The sequence below is a fragment of the Fringilla coelebs genome (genome assembly GCF_963513975.1).
Source record: "Fringilla coelebs genome assembly, chromosome: 20".
Lineage (NCBI taxonomy): Eukaryota > Metazoa > Chordata > Aves > Passeriformes > Fringillidae > Fringilla > Fringilla coelebs.
The window spans coordinates 1,097,061-1,110,057 of NC_140046.1; the positions used below are offsets into that span (position 1 = coordinate 1,097,061).

Below are 12,997 nucleotides of genomic sequence, written 5' to 3' on the forward strand. Positions count from 1 at the left end.
CCCCACACTGTGCCAGCCTCTGCTCCCCCCTGATGAGCCCTTGTGCTTCTCTCACCCCATTAGCAGCAAGTTTCATGTGCAAATAATTACAATAACCAACCCCCACATGTTATTAATATTTTGAAGACATCTCTTTGATAAGCCCATCTTTTCAGCCAATTTCCTATTTCTTCAGAAAGCAAAGCATCTTTCCTCCCAGTTTTGTAAATCTGTTGTTAAAAGGAAGAAAAGGAAATGGAAAAAAGGATTTTCCCCCCCTCTCCAAACCCTGACACCAGGCTGGGTTCTGTGCTGCCTTTGTCAGCCCTGGATGGAATTATGCATCATGAATAAAAACTGCTGTCAACATGCATTGGGTTCGAAACATTGGAGCATATGGTATGTGATTATCTGTATTGTCAAATGCAATAAAGTGAATTTGGATATAATAAAAAATGTAATATTTTAGAAATTTGGTAATAAACTGTGGAGGAATTGACAGGCAGAGAGTATCTGACGCCTGTGGGCAAACAGATAAAGATGGCAGGACGTGGCACTCGGTGGCTGAGGCAGCATCGGGGGCTTGATTTTCTGATGGGAGCCTGGCTGGGCTGACTGGCACCCAGGGTGGTGGCCTTTGTCCCTCCTGGCTGCCAGAATCTGTAGGTCTCACTAATGAATTGACAGAAGCACAAGGTTCCCATTCTGGTTGTAGATGGATTAACTGGATTTTACAAATACTTGGGGTACTCTGATAGCAGAAAGAAACCTGTTGGAGTCTGCTGTATTCTCCCACCCAGCAGCATTCCCAGCATTTCCATACTGTTGGCTCCTTAGGAGGCTGGGAAATCTGTACCTGAATAACAAGGAGCAGTGAAAGGCTGTGAGGGTGGGGCTGCTCCCAAACAGTGAGGAAAAAGAAAAGGTGGAGATAACTTTCTCCTGCAGTAGCTCCCAGTCCAGCCTGATGCTTTAATCCCCGAGCTGCTGACAAATCTGTGCCCGTTGTGACGTCCCCAGCAGAGAGAAGCTGAACTGGGAGCAAACTTCAGGGCCTCCTGTGTAGAAAATTCTGATGGAAAAGTGCAGATGTATCACACGTACCTGCAATTTTTCTTAGGTCACTGCTAATGCTTCTAAATGATCTGCGAGCGCATTAATCGTTTCTGTTAATTAACAATATGATAAAAGTGGCATTTAGTAAGCTCAGCGTAGTGTGCGTCTCAGTCATTATGTACTCAGCGCTTAGGTTTGATTTCAGAACGTTAATAAAATAAAATTTTAATGAAGGTTTGTTGTCATGAAAGATTTATTACCAGGAGTTGAGGTGGTGCTGCCACGAGCGTGGCTGTGACGGGCGCGGGGGTCCCTGGCTGCTCCTGCCCTCGAGGGCTCTGCCTGGGACCCCATCCCAGCCCTGACCGGTGCCCTTTGGACCTGGAGACCTTGGCTCAGAATGGCTCATTGGAGAGGGGGACAAGTCCCTGTGTTCTGCATCCTCCCCTCAGGGAAATCCCTCCCCAGAGCCGCTTTGGGTGGATTTTGCCCCGTTTCACCCCGAGGTGCCTTTTCCCGTTTCTGAGCATTCTCACTGTGGAAATGCCACGCAGCCGTGGGAGAAGGAGCAGCAGCCTGAGCCTTGCAGCTCTCCCAGGCAGAAGCACAGGAGGATCTTGCAGGTGCCCTTTGTCCAGCTGTGCCCTGACCACCCTGCCTGAGCGGGGCTGGCCTCGCTGACCTGCTCATTTCATTCTGAGAATTTATCTCCTCTTATGGAGAGTTTACTGACACTTTAAATAGGTGTCTGTGTCTGCAGGAGAGCCTGGCTGTGCCCCACACCCCAGGTGTGCGTTAACACCCCGTGCACATGCAGGCAGGTCGTGTCTTGGTGGGTTCCAGTCCCAGCAGCAGGGCTGCAGAGCACATGCTACAGGTGAGGGAGGATGTTTTCCATCCTAGACCACAGGTTTTAACCTCATATTGCCCTTCCATCTCCTGGTCTGGTTATCACAAGGGTGAGGTGAGATCCTGTTCACCTTGGAGCAGGTGGTGCCTTCAGGTGTGCTCACCAGTCTCCCCAGCAAACCCTTGCTGGAGATGAGGTAAAATCTGAGGTGTGTGTCTCAGGTGATGGCTGTGTCCCCTGAGTGTGCAGAACTGCTGCTTTGGAAACCTGAACCTCTCCTTCCTTCCTTCTGTGTGTTTGCAGCACAGGAAATTGGAAGAGTAGGAAATAACAGCTTCTGTCAGCTTTTGTCCTAGACAGGGTTTGGCTCTGACAAGCTGAGTTGTGGTATGAAAACTCAGAGGAAGGGACAAGGAAGTGAGGGGGATGCAGACCACAGGGAATATTTAAGTGACTTCTCCAAAGGCACACCATAAGGAGGTGGCAAAGTCAGGGCTGAGTTTTCAAGTCCTGGCTGTCGGGTTCTGGGGCTGAGGATTGAAGGGCTTTTCCCTGACACAGGGTTAAACCCCCAGGTCCCCATTCCCAGACTCTGGGGGTAATGACTTGTAGTACCTTTGCAGACAGAAATTAAAAACATCCATTGTTTACTGTCTCCTGGGTAATTAAAATGTCCTGTCCCCTCTGCTCGGTGTTCTGTTCACCTGTAAAGACAAGATTTGGTGACAGTGATCGCAGGACTTGGTTTCACATCCCCCTCCCTACCCCCACCTGGCAGTTTATTATTATTATTATTTTTATAAGACAGCTTGGCAGGCTGGGAGCTTACTAAGGAACTTTTTCCTCTCTGATTACAAGGGATGTGTGAATAAAGTGGAATGGTATTGATTCACACCAATCTATGCATCGACTGTGTGGGAGCCACTTGCAATTCCCAGCAGCACCGGAAAGCTTTGCAACAGGGAGAAATATGACCAGGCAAGTTGAGAAAATAAATTAAACTAGTGTCAACTTTTCTTGTTTCTTCCCTCATTATTAATGGATGGAATGGGGCTCGTTTATCAAGAAGAGGAAAAATTAATTGACACGGGCTTTAATGTTATTATGCCTGGCTTGTCTGGTCACATTTCTTCATTTTTAATTTTTTTTTTACTTTTGAAAGGCATTTTATTACCTTTCACAGGACCAGCTGCCAAAACTATGGGTATAAACAAGAAAGCAGGTGCATAAATAATACCACAGCGGGACTGGACTTTTCTGCATTTCAGAGCTTAAGTAGCTCAGATGTGAGGAGTGAGCAGAGGTGGGTGAGCAGGTCAGCTCCAGAGCCCTGGCAGAGAGGGGGAGCCCAGCCTGAGCTGCTGTTTCCTGATGAATCTGCTGGGAGGTGTCAGGCTGGCTGTCCCAGCTGTCAGCACAGCCGCTCCTTGGGCAGCTCCCAGGCAGGGCTGGAGGCAGCGGGGACCCCGGGGACCCCAGGGACCCATCCCAGCACTGAATGGGTGGGGGGCAGGAGCAGGGGGTCCTGTGGAGCACTCTGGGTGAGAGGGGGCTCCCCCTGCACTCACAAGGGACTGTGGGGTGATTCTTGCTGAGCAGCAGGAGCCAGGTTTAGGCAGAGCCCTGTTGGTGTGACAGGGGTGTGCAGATCTCCTCCTTTGTCCTCTCCCTGCTCCCGGCCCCTGCCCCGTTCTTTGGGATTGCTGTGCAGGACAAAAGAGCCCTGGTGATCCCCTGGTTCCCAGAATATTTTCAGGAGCTCTGTGGTTGCTGTGAGTGCAGGAGGAGGCTGTCCCAGCCTCAGGCAGCGCAGCAGATGAGATTGAGTGACTCGCTCCACATCAGCAGGTGAGCTCCAGGCAGCTTGGGAGGTGCTGTACCTGTGGCATTGCTCTGCCTGGGGGCTGAGGAGGGTCCTGCTCTGCCCAACAGAGCCTCCAGGGTTAACCCCAGCATTAGCCTGGGTTTAACCTCTGTGCTGTGGGATGCAGTCACCTTGTTTGGCTCGTTGAAAGGCCAGCAGAGGTTTGACAGTGAGACCTTTACCCGGGTGAGCTGCTGTGGTGTCATTCTGCCAGGCAGTGACGTGCCTGCATGTGCAGCCACAGCTGTGACACGGATCACTGCAGCCAGACCTGGGGCTCTGGGAATGCTGCTGCCAGCCAGGGAAAGGAGATGCATTTCATGGCCCTGGTGTCGTCATCTCAGCTATATTTTACCAAGTTTGACGTAAAAACTCTCAAGTGATGACAAAAGTGTGAAATGTAGTTGGTTAGTGCAGGAAAAAAACCAAAATCCAGAGCATGAGAGTCCTGACATTTGGTATCTTCAGTCTGGCTTCTTAATAGTATTTATGGCTTCTGACTTTTCTTTTACAGTATTTTAATCTGTTTATGGCTTCAGTCCCTTTCTCTGAGCAATGTTTGTCTTATTTCTGGAATACTGTGGCAGGACTTGCTGAGCTGACCCTCTGGAGCCACCTTCCCACAGGGCAGCTTTGGTGGCTGAACAGGGCTTGGGATCAAAGGAGGCTTTTCACAGAATCCCAGAATCACTGGGCTTGGAAAAGACCTCCAAGATCACTGAGTCCAAGCTGTGCCTGCTTCCCACCTTGTCCCCAGCACACAGCCCTGAGTGCCACCTCCAGGGATGGGCGCTCCAAACCCCCCTGGGCAGCCCCTTCCAACCCTTTCCATGAAGAAATTCTCCCTGAAATCTTCTTCTGTCTGGTGTGCAGTGTGTTGGAGGACGTGTCCTGCACCACTGGATGTCAGGTGTCTGGGCTGGCATCACTTTGGTTCCTGTTGGTGCCCATGAACCAGCAGATGAATGGAGTGGGCTGACTCCTTTTGCAGCAGATGAATGGAGTGGAAGAACTCCTCATTCCCAGGAGATTCCAGAGGAGGGTTTTTCACCTGAAGGTCATGGATACATGTCTCAGCTTCCTTTAGTGCTGGTGCTTGGCTCAGAGCCTCTCGTTTGGGGCATCTCTGCCTCTTACTTTATTTTTCTGCCTCTTCTTTGTCTTTTCTTTTACAGAAAAGATTATTCAAATGAATATTCAGTTTTATTCATTTGAATAAAAAACCCAACCGTTTGACTCTGTTAAATGCTTATCTCTTAAATAGAGCTTGTTAGCTTCCAATAATAGCTTCATTCAGAAGGATGCAGTATAATTTCATTTTAAAACGTGTGCTCCTTGACAACCAGAATCCTATTTCTGTCACCGTTTTCAACAGCCGCCTTTGTTTTGGGTTAATCTTTTCCATACACTTTCTGAGAACCAGTTTTTTGTTGACTCTTAGTACCTCTCAGAAGAAATAATTGTCTATTTAGCCCAGGAAGGTTTCTGAGAGTTTTGGTAATTTAAATATGAGTTTGTATTCATTATGGGAACTAATAAGACCCTGCGTGCAGGGGGATCTTTGTGTGCGTGCAGTTATTAAAAGTTGGAATTTGATACCCACAAAGTGGAACAGGAAAAGAATCACGGAATGGTTTGGGTTGGAAGGAACCACAAGGTGCCCATTCCGCCCCCTGCCATGGCAGGGACACCTTCCACTGTCCCAGGCTGCTCCAGACCCTTTCCCCCCTCCCAGGGAGGAATTTAAGTGCCTGTGAGCCTGCAGGCGAGAATCCTCTGGTTGCTCCCACTGAGTTGGAGGTGTTGGGCATGGTAGAGGTCACCTCTGGTTTTCCTCTCCTTTTCCTCTCCTGGCCACTCTGACCAAGTGCCACAGATCTTTCAGAAACCTGCAATGCCTGCTAACACCTACAGATTGTTATTTTATTGTTGTAGAATCTGGAAATGCAGAAAGCTGGGTGGCCATCTGATTTAATCAGACAAATAATTTCTGATAAACCTGTGCTTAAGCCATATGGAGTGGGATGAGAATGGGAGATTTGTTTCCAGTCCAGACCCGTAATGACTGCGGCGGCTTCCTCGCGGTGTTCACATATTCGGGCTAATCTCCTAAATTCCCTCTGCCCTCCATCCTGGCACCGAGACCTAACGCAAGCTGAAAGAGGAATCCTCAACTGCAGCACTCGCTAATGAGCTGCTAATGATGAAGATGTTGCTGGTGCTCGAACAATTAATGACGTGCAGCCCCAGCCCGGCCGTCTCATCCTCCGGTCCGGCCCCGCTTTGCTCCCAGCCCTGGGATGCCTGGGATGCCAGATTCAGGCGCTCAGCCACAAAAATCCTAGCTTTAACTGCAGGGCTGTGTAAGGTAGATTTAAATGGAGTCATTTAGAAGGCAAATGAAAGACGTGAGTTATGTAAAAAAATGCAAGCTGCTGCCTGCCGTAGGTGCAGAGCAGAGCAGGGTGCTGAGCCTGGCGTGCCGTGGGGATGCCTTGGAGGAGGGCTGGAAACCATCCCTGCTGATCTTTCCCCAGTGAGAGGGTCTGAAGGGGAATGGGAGCGTTCCCCACAGCCGCAGGTACCGTGCCCTGCCAGGAGAGCTGCCCAGAGCTCAGCTGAAATGGCCTTTCCTCCGCAGCCAGGGCAGGGCTGCCCTGCGGCTGTCCTCCTGTCCGTCTGCAGCGCTTCCCAGGCTGCGCACGGGCTCCAGCCTCTTCTCAGAGTCTTTAGCTTTCATTAGCGTAATTAGTGTCGGTGTTAACTCGCGGAGCCCTCTCGGCACACCGACTGGGGTATTTTGTTGAGGCAGGAGCAGGGAGCAGGGAGGGCTGCCAGTGCCTCCAGCGCAGCCCCAGCAGGGCGGGCAGCGGGCATCAAACAGCCCGAACAGCCCAAAGCCTCGGCTCTTTGAAGCGGCACTGAGAAGAGAGGAACGATTAGATCAGAGGCTTGAAGTGTAATGGGTTCCTGGAGGCCTCAGGATGTCCTGATGAGGTATTAGAGGAAGTAATTCAGGAAGAAAGGGACAAATAACCACCTCCGGAGCGGGGCTGACCCGGCAGCCAGAGCACACACGACACACAGAGCTGCTCTGTGTTTGGGAGGCACTGGGGTTTTTCTCCTTGCCAGGGGTAAATGAGGAATCATCTTCTGTCTTCCCAGATTTTTATGGTTTTTGGGTCATGTAATGAGTCAGCTCTAATGGAGAAGTCCCATGGAATTAAACAAGAGATGAAATCAATATGGTTCCATAGAAATATAATTGGGTTTTGTAGAGATGGCTCTTAAAAACCTATAAGGTGTAAAGGAAAATACAGCCTTATTGTAGTTTCCGAGCCATCATGTAACTGGGGTGTAACTATCCATTAAATTCTGCAGGATGGATCAAAAAATCCATAAGGAGGTTTTAATTCTCCATTAAATCCTATGGAAGAGCTGGAACAGAACCATATTAATTTTCCCTCAGACAATGCTTCTTCCCTCCATTAGGCTGCAATAAGCTCAGGAACAGCTCCATAGCAGCAGGTGTAGCCACACATGTGTGTTGTTACAGAAGTTTTCCAAAGTCCCAATGGCTAAATAATGCTTTATTAAAATGAAATTGTTACACTTAACTAATGTTTTCCTTACCCCCTCCCCTTTTTCTATCTTTATTAAATAGGATTTGGCTTCGTAACTTTTGAAAATGAAGACGTGGTGGAAAAAGTCTGTGAAATTCATTTCCACGAAATCAATAATAAAATGGTGAGTGTTGGTGCTGGCATTGTGTGGGTGCCAGGGAGCTCTGAGCCCCCCTCCCTGGCGTGTGCCCTGCCCAGGGGTGGGGGGACATCCCTCTGGGAGGGTGCTGGGGGTCAGGTGTGAGCCTGGGGCACTGCCCAGCCCTGCTGTGTGCCCAGGCAGCTCCCCAGAGCAGCGTTGGGTGTGAGAACCAGAGGGCTGCAGGAGGGTGTCAGTTCAGCTGAAGTTGCTCCTCAGTGACAGGCAGGTCCCAGGTTGTGGGGTGCCCTGAGCCAGATGAAAAGGGGCATTTGTATTTCAATTGCTGCAGTAACTTTGATATTTTCGGCTAAAATATTCTTTTTCCCTTTGTCAAAACATCCTTTGCTTCTCAAATGTGTATTCAGATATGCATTGTATATCAGTCTGATATGTGTTCACAGACTTTAAATTTAATAATAGAGCTTTTAGTGTGGATAAGATCAAAGCAATCTCCTTGGCATATGCTGGAGGCCCGATTCAATATTTGACTTGCTAATTTTTCCCAGGGCACTGAAATAATATTCCTCATATTGTTGCTCCCTGCAATATGCATCTGAAATAAAAGTGAGGGTCCCCTTGGCCAAGTGTGGGGTGGGGTGGTGGGCAGGGCTGGGGCAGTGCTCCTGCTCCTGTGGGGAGTCTCTCGCTCCAGTTCATGTGGACTCTGCCTGTCCTATTGCCCCCAGCCCCTCCTGCCCTGGGCTCTCCTGCCTGTCCCACCTGAGTGCCCCTGGGCTGGGGGGAGCCTCATTGCCTTTAAGTGATTTCTAAATGCTGTTATTCCGCCTTAAAACAAAGGAACAGAACAAACCCCAACCACCCCCACACAACAGAGCCAATGACAAGTTAGAAATAAATGAGAAACACTCGGGATGTGAATTTAGGGATTGCCAGGTGGGAGGGAAGAGCTCCCCTCCAGGATTTTCCTGTCCACAGCAGGAGGGCACACTCCACAGGTTGAGGCTTTTCTGGGGAGGTGCAGGGGGAGCAGCAGGTGCTGCTGTGCCCCAGGCAGGGACAGGGTTTGGTGCTTCATCCCTGCATCTGCCCCCGTGGGCTGGAAAAGCCTCACCTGGCTCTTGGCATCCCCTGGGAGGGGAGGAATAGCAGAGCTCTTGGGAGGATGGACAGGGTGAAAACACTCCAGGAACATCAGAAAGAGCAGGAGAAACCGTTTGGAGTGTTGGTGTTTGTTGTTGGGCAATTAAAATGTCCCCGTCCCAGTCCTGTGCCCGCTCAGTGCCCCCTCCGGGTGCCACCATCTATCTCCGAGTGTTCCCTCCGTGTCACTCCCTCAGCCCTGATTCTGAAAGCAGCCCACGAGCAGGGGATGAGACATGATCCTGTCTTGGGACTGAGTCATCACCCTGAGCTGTGTCTGCAGCTGAATGCCAGCCCCTGCAGGGCCAGGGAGCCGTGTGTGCGTGTGACACGAGCTGGGGCTGGCACACAGCTGGCCTGGAGCGACACAGAGCTGCCTGGGGCACAGCTGGGGTCGTGTCACACTGCCATCCTGTCCCCCTGTGTCCCTGAGCCACGGAGAGGACTGGCTCTCATGGCCCCAGCCCGAGGCCATGGCGTTTGCAGTGGCTCAGTGAGCTGGGACTGGGACACCCTGTCCTCATCCCCATCCCTGCCCATGCCCCTGTCCCCTCCCTGCCTGTGTCTGTGTCCCCATCCCTGTCCCCATGCCCCTGTCCCCTCCCTGCCTGTGTCCGTGTCCCCATCCCTGCCCACATCCCTGTCCCGTCCCTGACTATGTCCCTGTCCCCATCCCTGTCCCCATCCTGCCCACATCCCTGTCCCGTCCCTGCCTGTGTCCCTGTCCCCATCCCTGTCCCCATCCTGCCCACACCCTGTGCCCATCCCTGCCTGTGTCCCTGTCCCCATCCCTGTCCCCATCCTGCCCACACCCTGTGCCCATCCCTGCCTGTGTCCCTGTCCCCGTGCCCAGGTGGCTCAGCTGGCAGTGCCCAGCTCCATGGGCTGGCCCCATCCCACTCCCCCTCCTCTCCTGCCGTGTCCCCAAGGCAGGGGCAGGCAGAGGGCAGCGGGGCCGCTGCTCCCCAGCCTATTTCCAGCTCCAGCCTCCCTGGCAGGCTATTTTTAGCTCATCCATTCTGCTTCTGTTGCCATCCATAAAGCTTAGAATGTCAAATGTAATATTAAACGAGCAGTAGGACAGTGAAAAGAAAATGCCAGCGAGGTATTTAATAAATGGAAGTTGGAATTTACGTGGGAGGGCAGAGATGCTCCAAACATTGCAGGGGGACAGTAAACCCAAACGAGCTGTCCTCAGACAGTTGTTCCTCTGACAGGAGCAGGCTGCTTTGCAAAGAGGCACCTGTTTTTCTAAGGAAGAGTAAAAGTAGCTGGGAAAGAAATGGGATGGAGTAAATACTTTCCCTTAGATCCCAGTGTGGTGGAGTCAGGCACATCCTGGGTACAGTGCTGGGGAGAGGGGTGATGAGCTGAGCCTGGAGTCAAGGTCTCAGGTCAGGCTCTTGAGCAGCTGACTGCAATGTTGGGCTGTTCTAGAACAGGCTGTGACACTGCCCAGCACCCGTGGCTCTTCCTCCCTCTCAGGGTGGGATTTTGCAGGTTTTGTGGGCATTGGGCATTTCCAGGGATGGGGCAGCCACAGCTTCTCTGGGCGCCCTGTGCCAGGATATGTTCCAGACCCTTTAATTCCAAGCCCCAGCAGCTGATCAGTAGTGTGGTAATCAACAGACCCACAGCTCAATGCATTTTTTAAAATAGGCTGAAAACCCCTCTGCTGCTGCCTGGTGTGGCTGGCCATGGTGTGAGTGACACGTTGTCCCCAGGGTGATGGGAGCCCCTCGCACGTGGCCGGCACAACAAAGTCTCCTTGTCTTTGGGTGGCTCGGTGGGGGTTTGTGCATTGTGGATATTTGCATTCTGCTTTCCTCAAAATAGCCCTGCTTTCCCTGGAAAGCTGTTAACCAGGGGTTTGTGAGACATCCTGGGCTGAGGGCTGACAGCCTGTTTTGTTGTGCTGGGTATAAGAGGCTTTTCACTCCCCAGCTCAGCCCTCCTGGGTTCCCGTGGCTGAGACTGCTCTGCTTGACCCAGGAGTACCCCAGTGCAAGGTTAATTCTCCAAACTAGACTAAACAAAAATAGTGAATTTTAGTTTCCCTGACTTTTTTTTCTTTTCTTTTTTTATTTTTTTAGCCTTAGAGTTAAACCTTTCTTTGTTGGGCTGCTGAAAGTGTAGCACATCCTTGTACGAGGAGGTGGAAAAAATCTGGAAATTATTAAGATGCCCAGAAACTCTGAATTGAAAGTTTGAGTGAGGTCCAGATGTGTGTACAAAGACCCTTATCAAGCACTCTCAGGGGCAATTCAGTATGGAGCTGAGCCCTGACTCACAAATCCATTTCCATTTCCTCTTGGAGGAGCCCCGATGTGTGTCCTGTCACATGTGTGACATCCCTCCAGGGTTTTCCCCATGAGGTAACAGTGGCTTTGGAATGGCTCTGGCCATCTCCATCCTCTTCCCTGTAAGGACAGGGCTGGCTTCTGGCAGAAGAGCAGCCAGGCCTCTTTTCTTTCTGCTTTTGCTGTTGATGCAGAGGCACCATGCAGGCCCCCAGTGTATCCGTGTTGGGGTGCTTCACTCCTGCCCACATTGTCCCAGTTTGCTGATGGGATGGTGCATGGGCAGCTTCCCAGAACACCTCTTGGTGTGGCCCAGGTGCCTGGGCAGTGTGACAGTCCCCTGGGGTGAGCTGGCAGGGCTGGGGTCAGGCAGTCTCTCTCCCAGGACAGCAGAGCAGGGCCATGCTCCCAGTCCTGTACCCCACATGTCATCCCTCCCATGGAGAGAGAGTCTGTCTGGATAACAGAGAATCTTCTGGCCCTCCACATGGGGTATATTTGGTTACAGAGGCTTAGGAATTATTTTCCTTTCCTGCTGGTGACTTTTACCTCCCCTTTAATCCCAGTTAAAGCCCCTTTGCAGCTCACTGCCATCCCTTTGTACCCCTGTGTGCGGTGGAAATCAGAAGTGGTGCCAGGCTCTGAGAACAGCAGTGGGCTGGGTTATGGCTGCAAAAGCTAATTACCAGGTTCTTGCTTCTAAGGGTGCTAATCCAAACTTCATTTCCCTGTTAATTGTCCATCCATCCAGGCTGGATGGGTTTTATCATCCTGACTGCAGCACCAGTGGCCCTGAGGTGTAGCCAGTGCTGCCATGGCACTGGGAGCAGTGGCCCTCCCAAAAGATGTGGTTGTGAAATGAAGGGACATGGCACACTTCTGGTGCTCCCCCCGTCACCTGACTGGAGGAATCATCTGGGGAACTCCTGTGAAATGGCACTCTGGTTAAAAATCAGACCAAAGTTAGAGGCACAAAGCCCTAACCTGTGGATTCAGCCTGCAGCCCCTGCAGTGCACAGCACCCTCCTGCCCAGAACGTGGGCTGAGCTGTGGAGCCCCAGGAATGGGCTGGGACAGCCCCGGTTAGCCCCAGTGCTGCTGCTGGGGCAGCTGCAGCACCAGTGCCAAGGAGAGCGCAGGAGCTGCCTGCTGGGGGGTGAGGTGACGGTCCCTGAGCAAGAAACCGTGGAGAAGGGCTGAATGTCTCCCTTTTCCTGGCAGAAGGAGGCTGGCTGGGGGCCCTGGGTGTCCCCTGGCAGCAGGGCTGGGCTGCTGTCTCAGGGCATTGGCAGAATCACCACGTGGTTCCAGTGGCATTGAGCAACTTCCCGAGGCAGCAGGAGTAACTGAAAGTGAAAGAATGCAGATCCTTTATTAATAGGGTTTACAGAAATTTTCTGCTGGGTAGAAATATTGATTCTTTATTCCTATTTTAAAAGGAGCTTTTTGTAATGATCACTGGGAGTCGTTCTCTGTTATCGATTGCGGTGGAGCCGTGCTGGAGCCCTCCCTCCATTCATCCCGCTCCCACTAGTGCTGGGCTCCCTTTCAGGAGCACAGAACTTCTTAAATCAGCACTTCTGTCATCTTTGGGGGCTGCAGTGGGTGGTTAAAGAGACACACACGTTTGCTCTTTCAAATCTGGTTACGCTGTTCTGGAAGTTCACCTTTGAGCGGGAGGAGGTGTGGGGAGGCAGATGCTAAAAATAAACCTCCCCCCCTTAAGTAGATCAGTTCTGCATTTGACATTTACATGGAATTCATTTGCATCTCATTTGTACGTGTTTCTGCTCAATAGGTAGAATGTAAGAAAGCACAACCTAAAGAAGTGATGTTTCCACCAGGGACGAGAGGAAGGGCACGTGGGTTGCCGTACACCATGGACGCGTTCATGCTAGGGATGGGAATGTTGGGTAAGTGCAAATCCCCACACCTGTGTGGGTGCCAGGCTGGAACTTTAGCTGGGGTGGAGTGAAGAAAATAATCCTGTCTGTGGTAAATGATTAACTCCCCCCCCCCCCAGCCTGGAATATAAAAAATTTGCATTTAAATGGATGTTTTAAATAGCCTGTTTTACTCTTA

General features: G+C 51.3%; 1 protein-coding gene across 7 annotated transcripts in view; it reads left to right on the forward strand.

Moving 5' to 3' along the window:
* Positions 1-12,997, forward strand: part of MSI2 (musashi RNA binding protein 2) — a 199,929-nt gene that overhangs the window by 141,742 nt on the left and 45,190 nt on the right. For all 7 annotated transcript variants that reach the window (XM_084219019.1, XM_084219020.1, XM_084219021.1 and 4 more), the window contains exons 8-9: positions 7,414-7,496; positions 12,714-12,828. In XM_084219019.1, the coding sequence (XP_084075145.1) occupies positions 7,414-7,496; positions 12,714-12,828 (198 nt within the window). The remainder of the gene's footprint in view (positions 1-7,413; positions 7,497-12,713; positions 12,829-12,997) is intronic.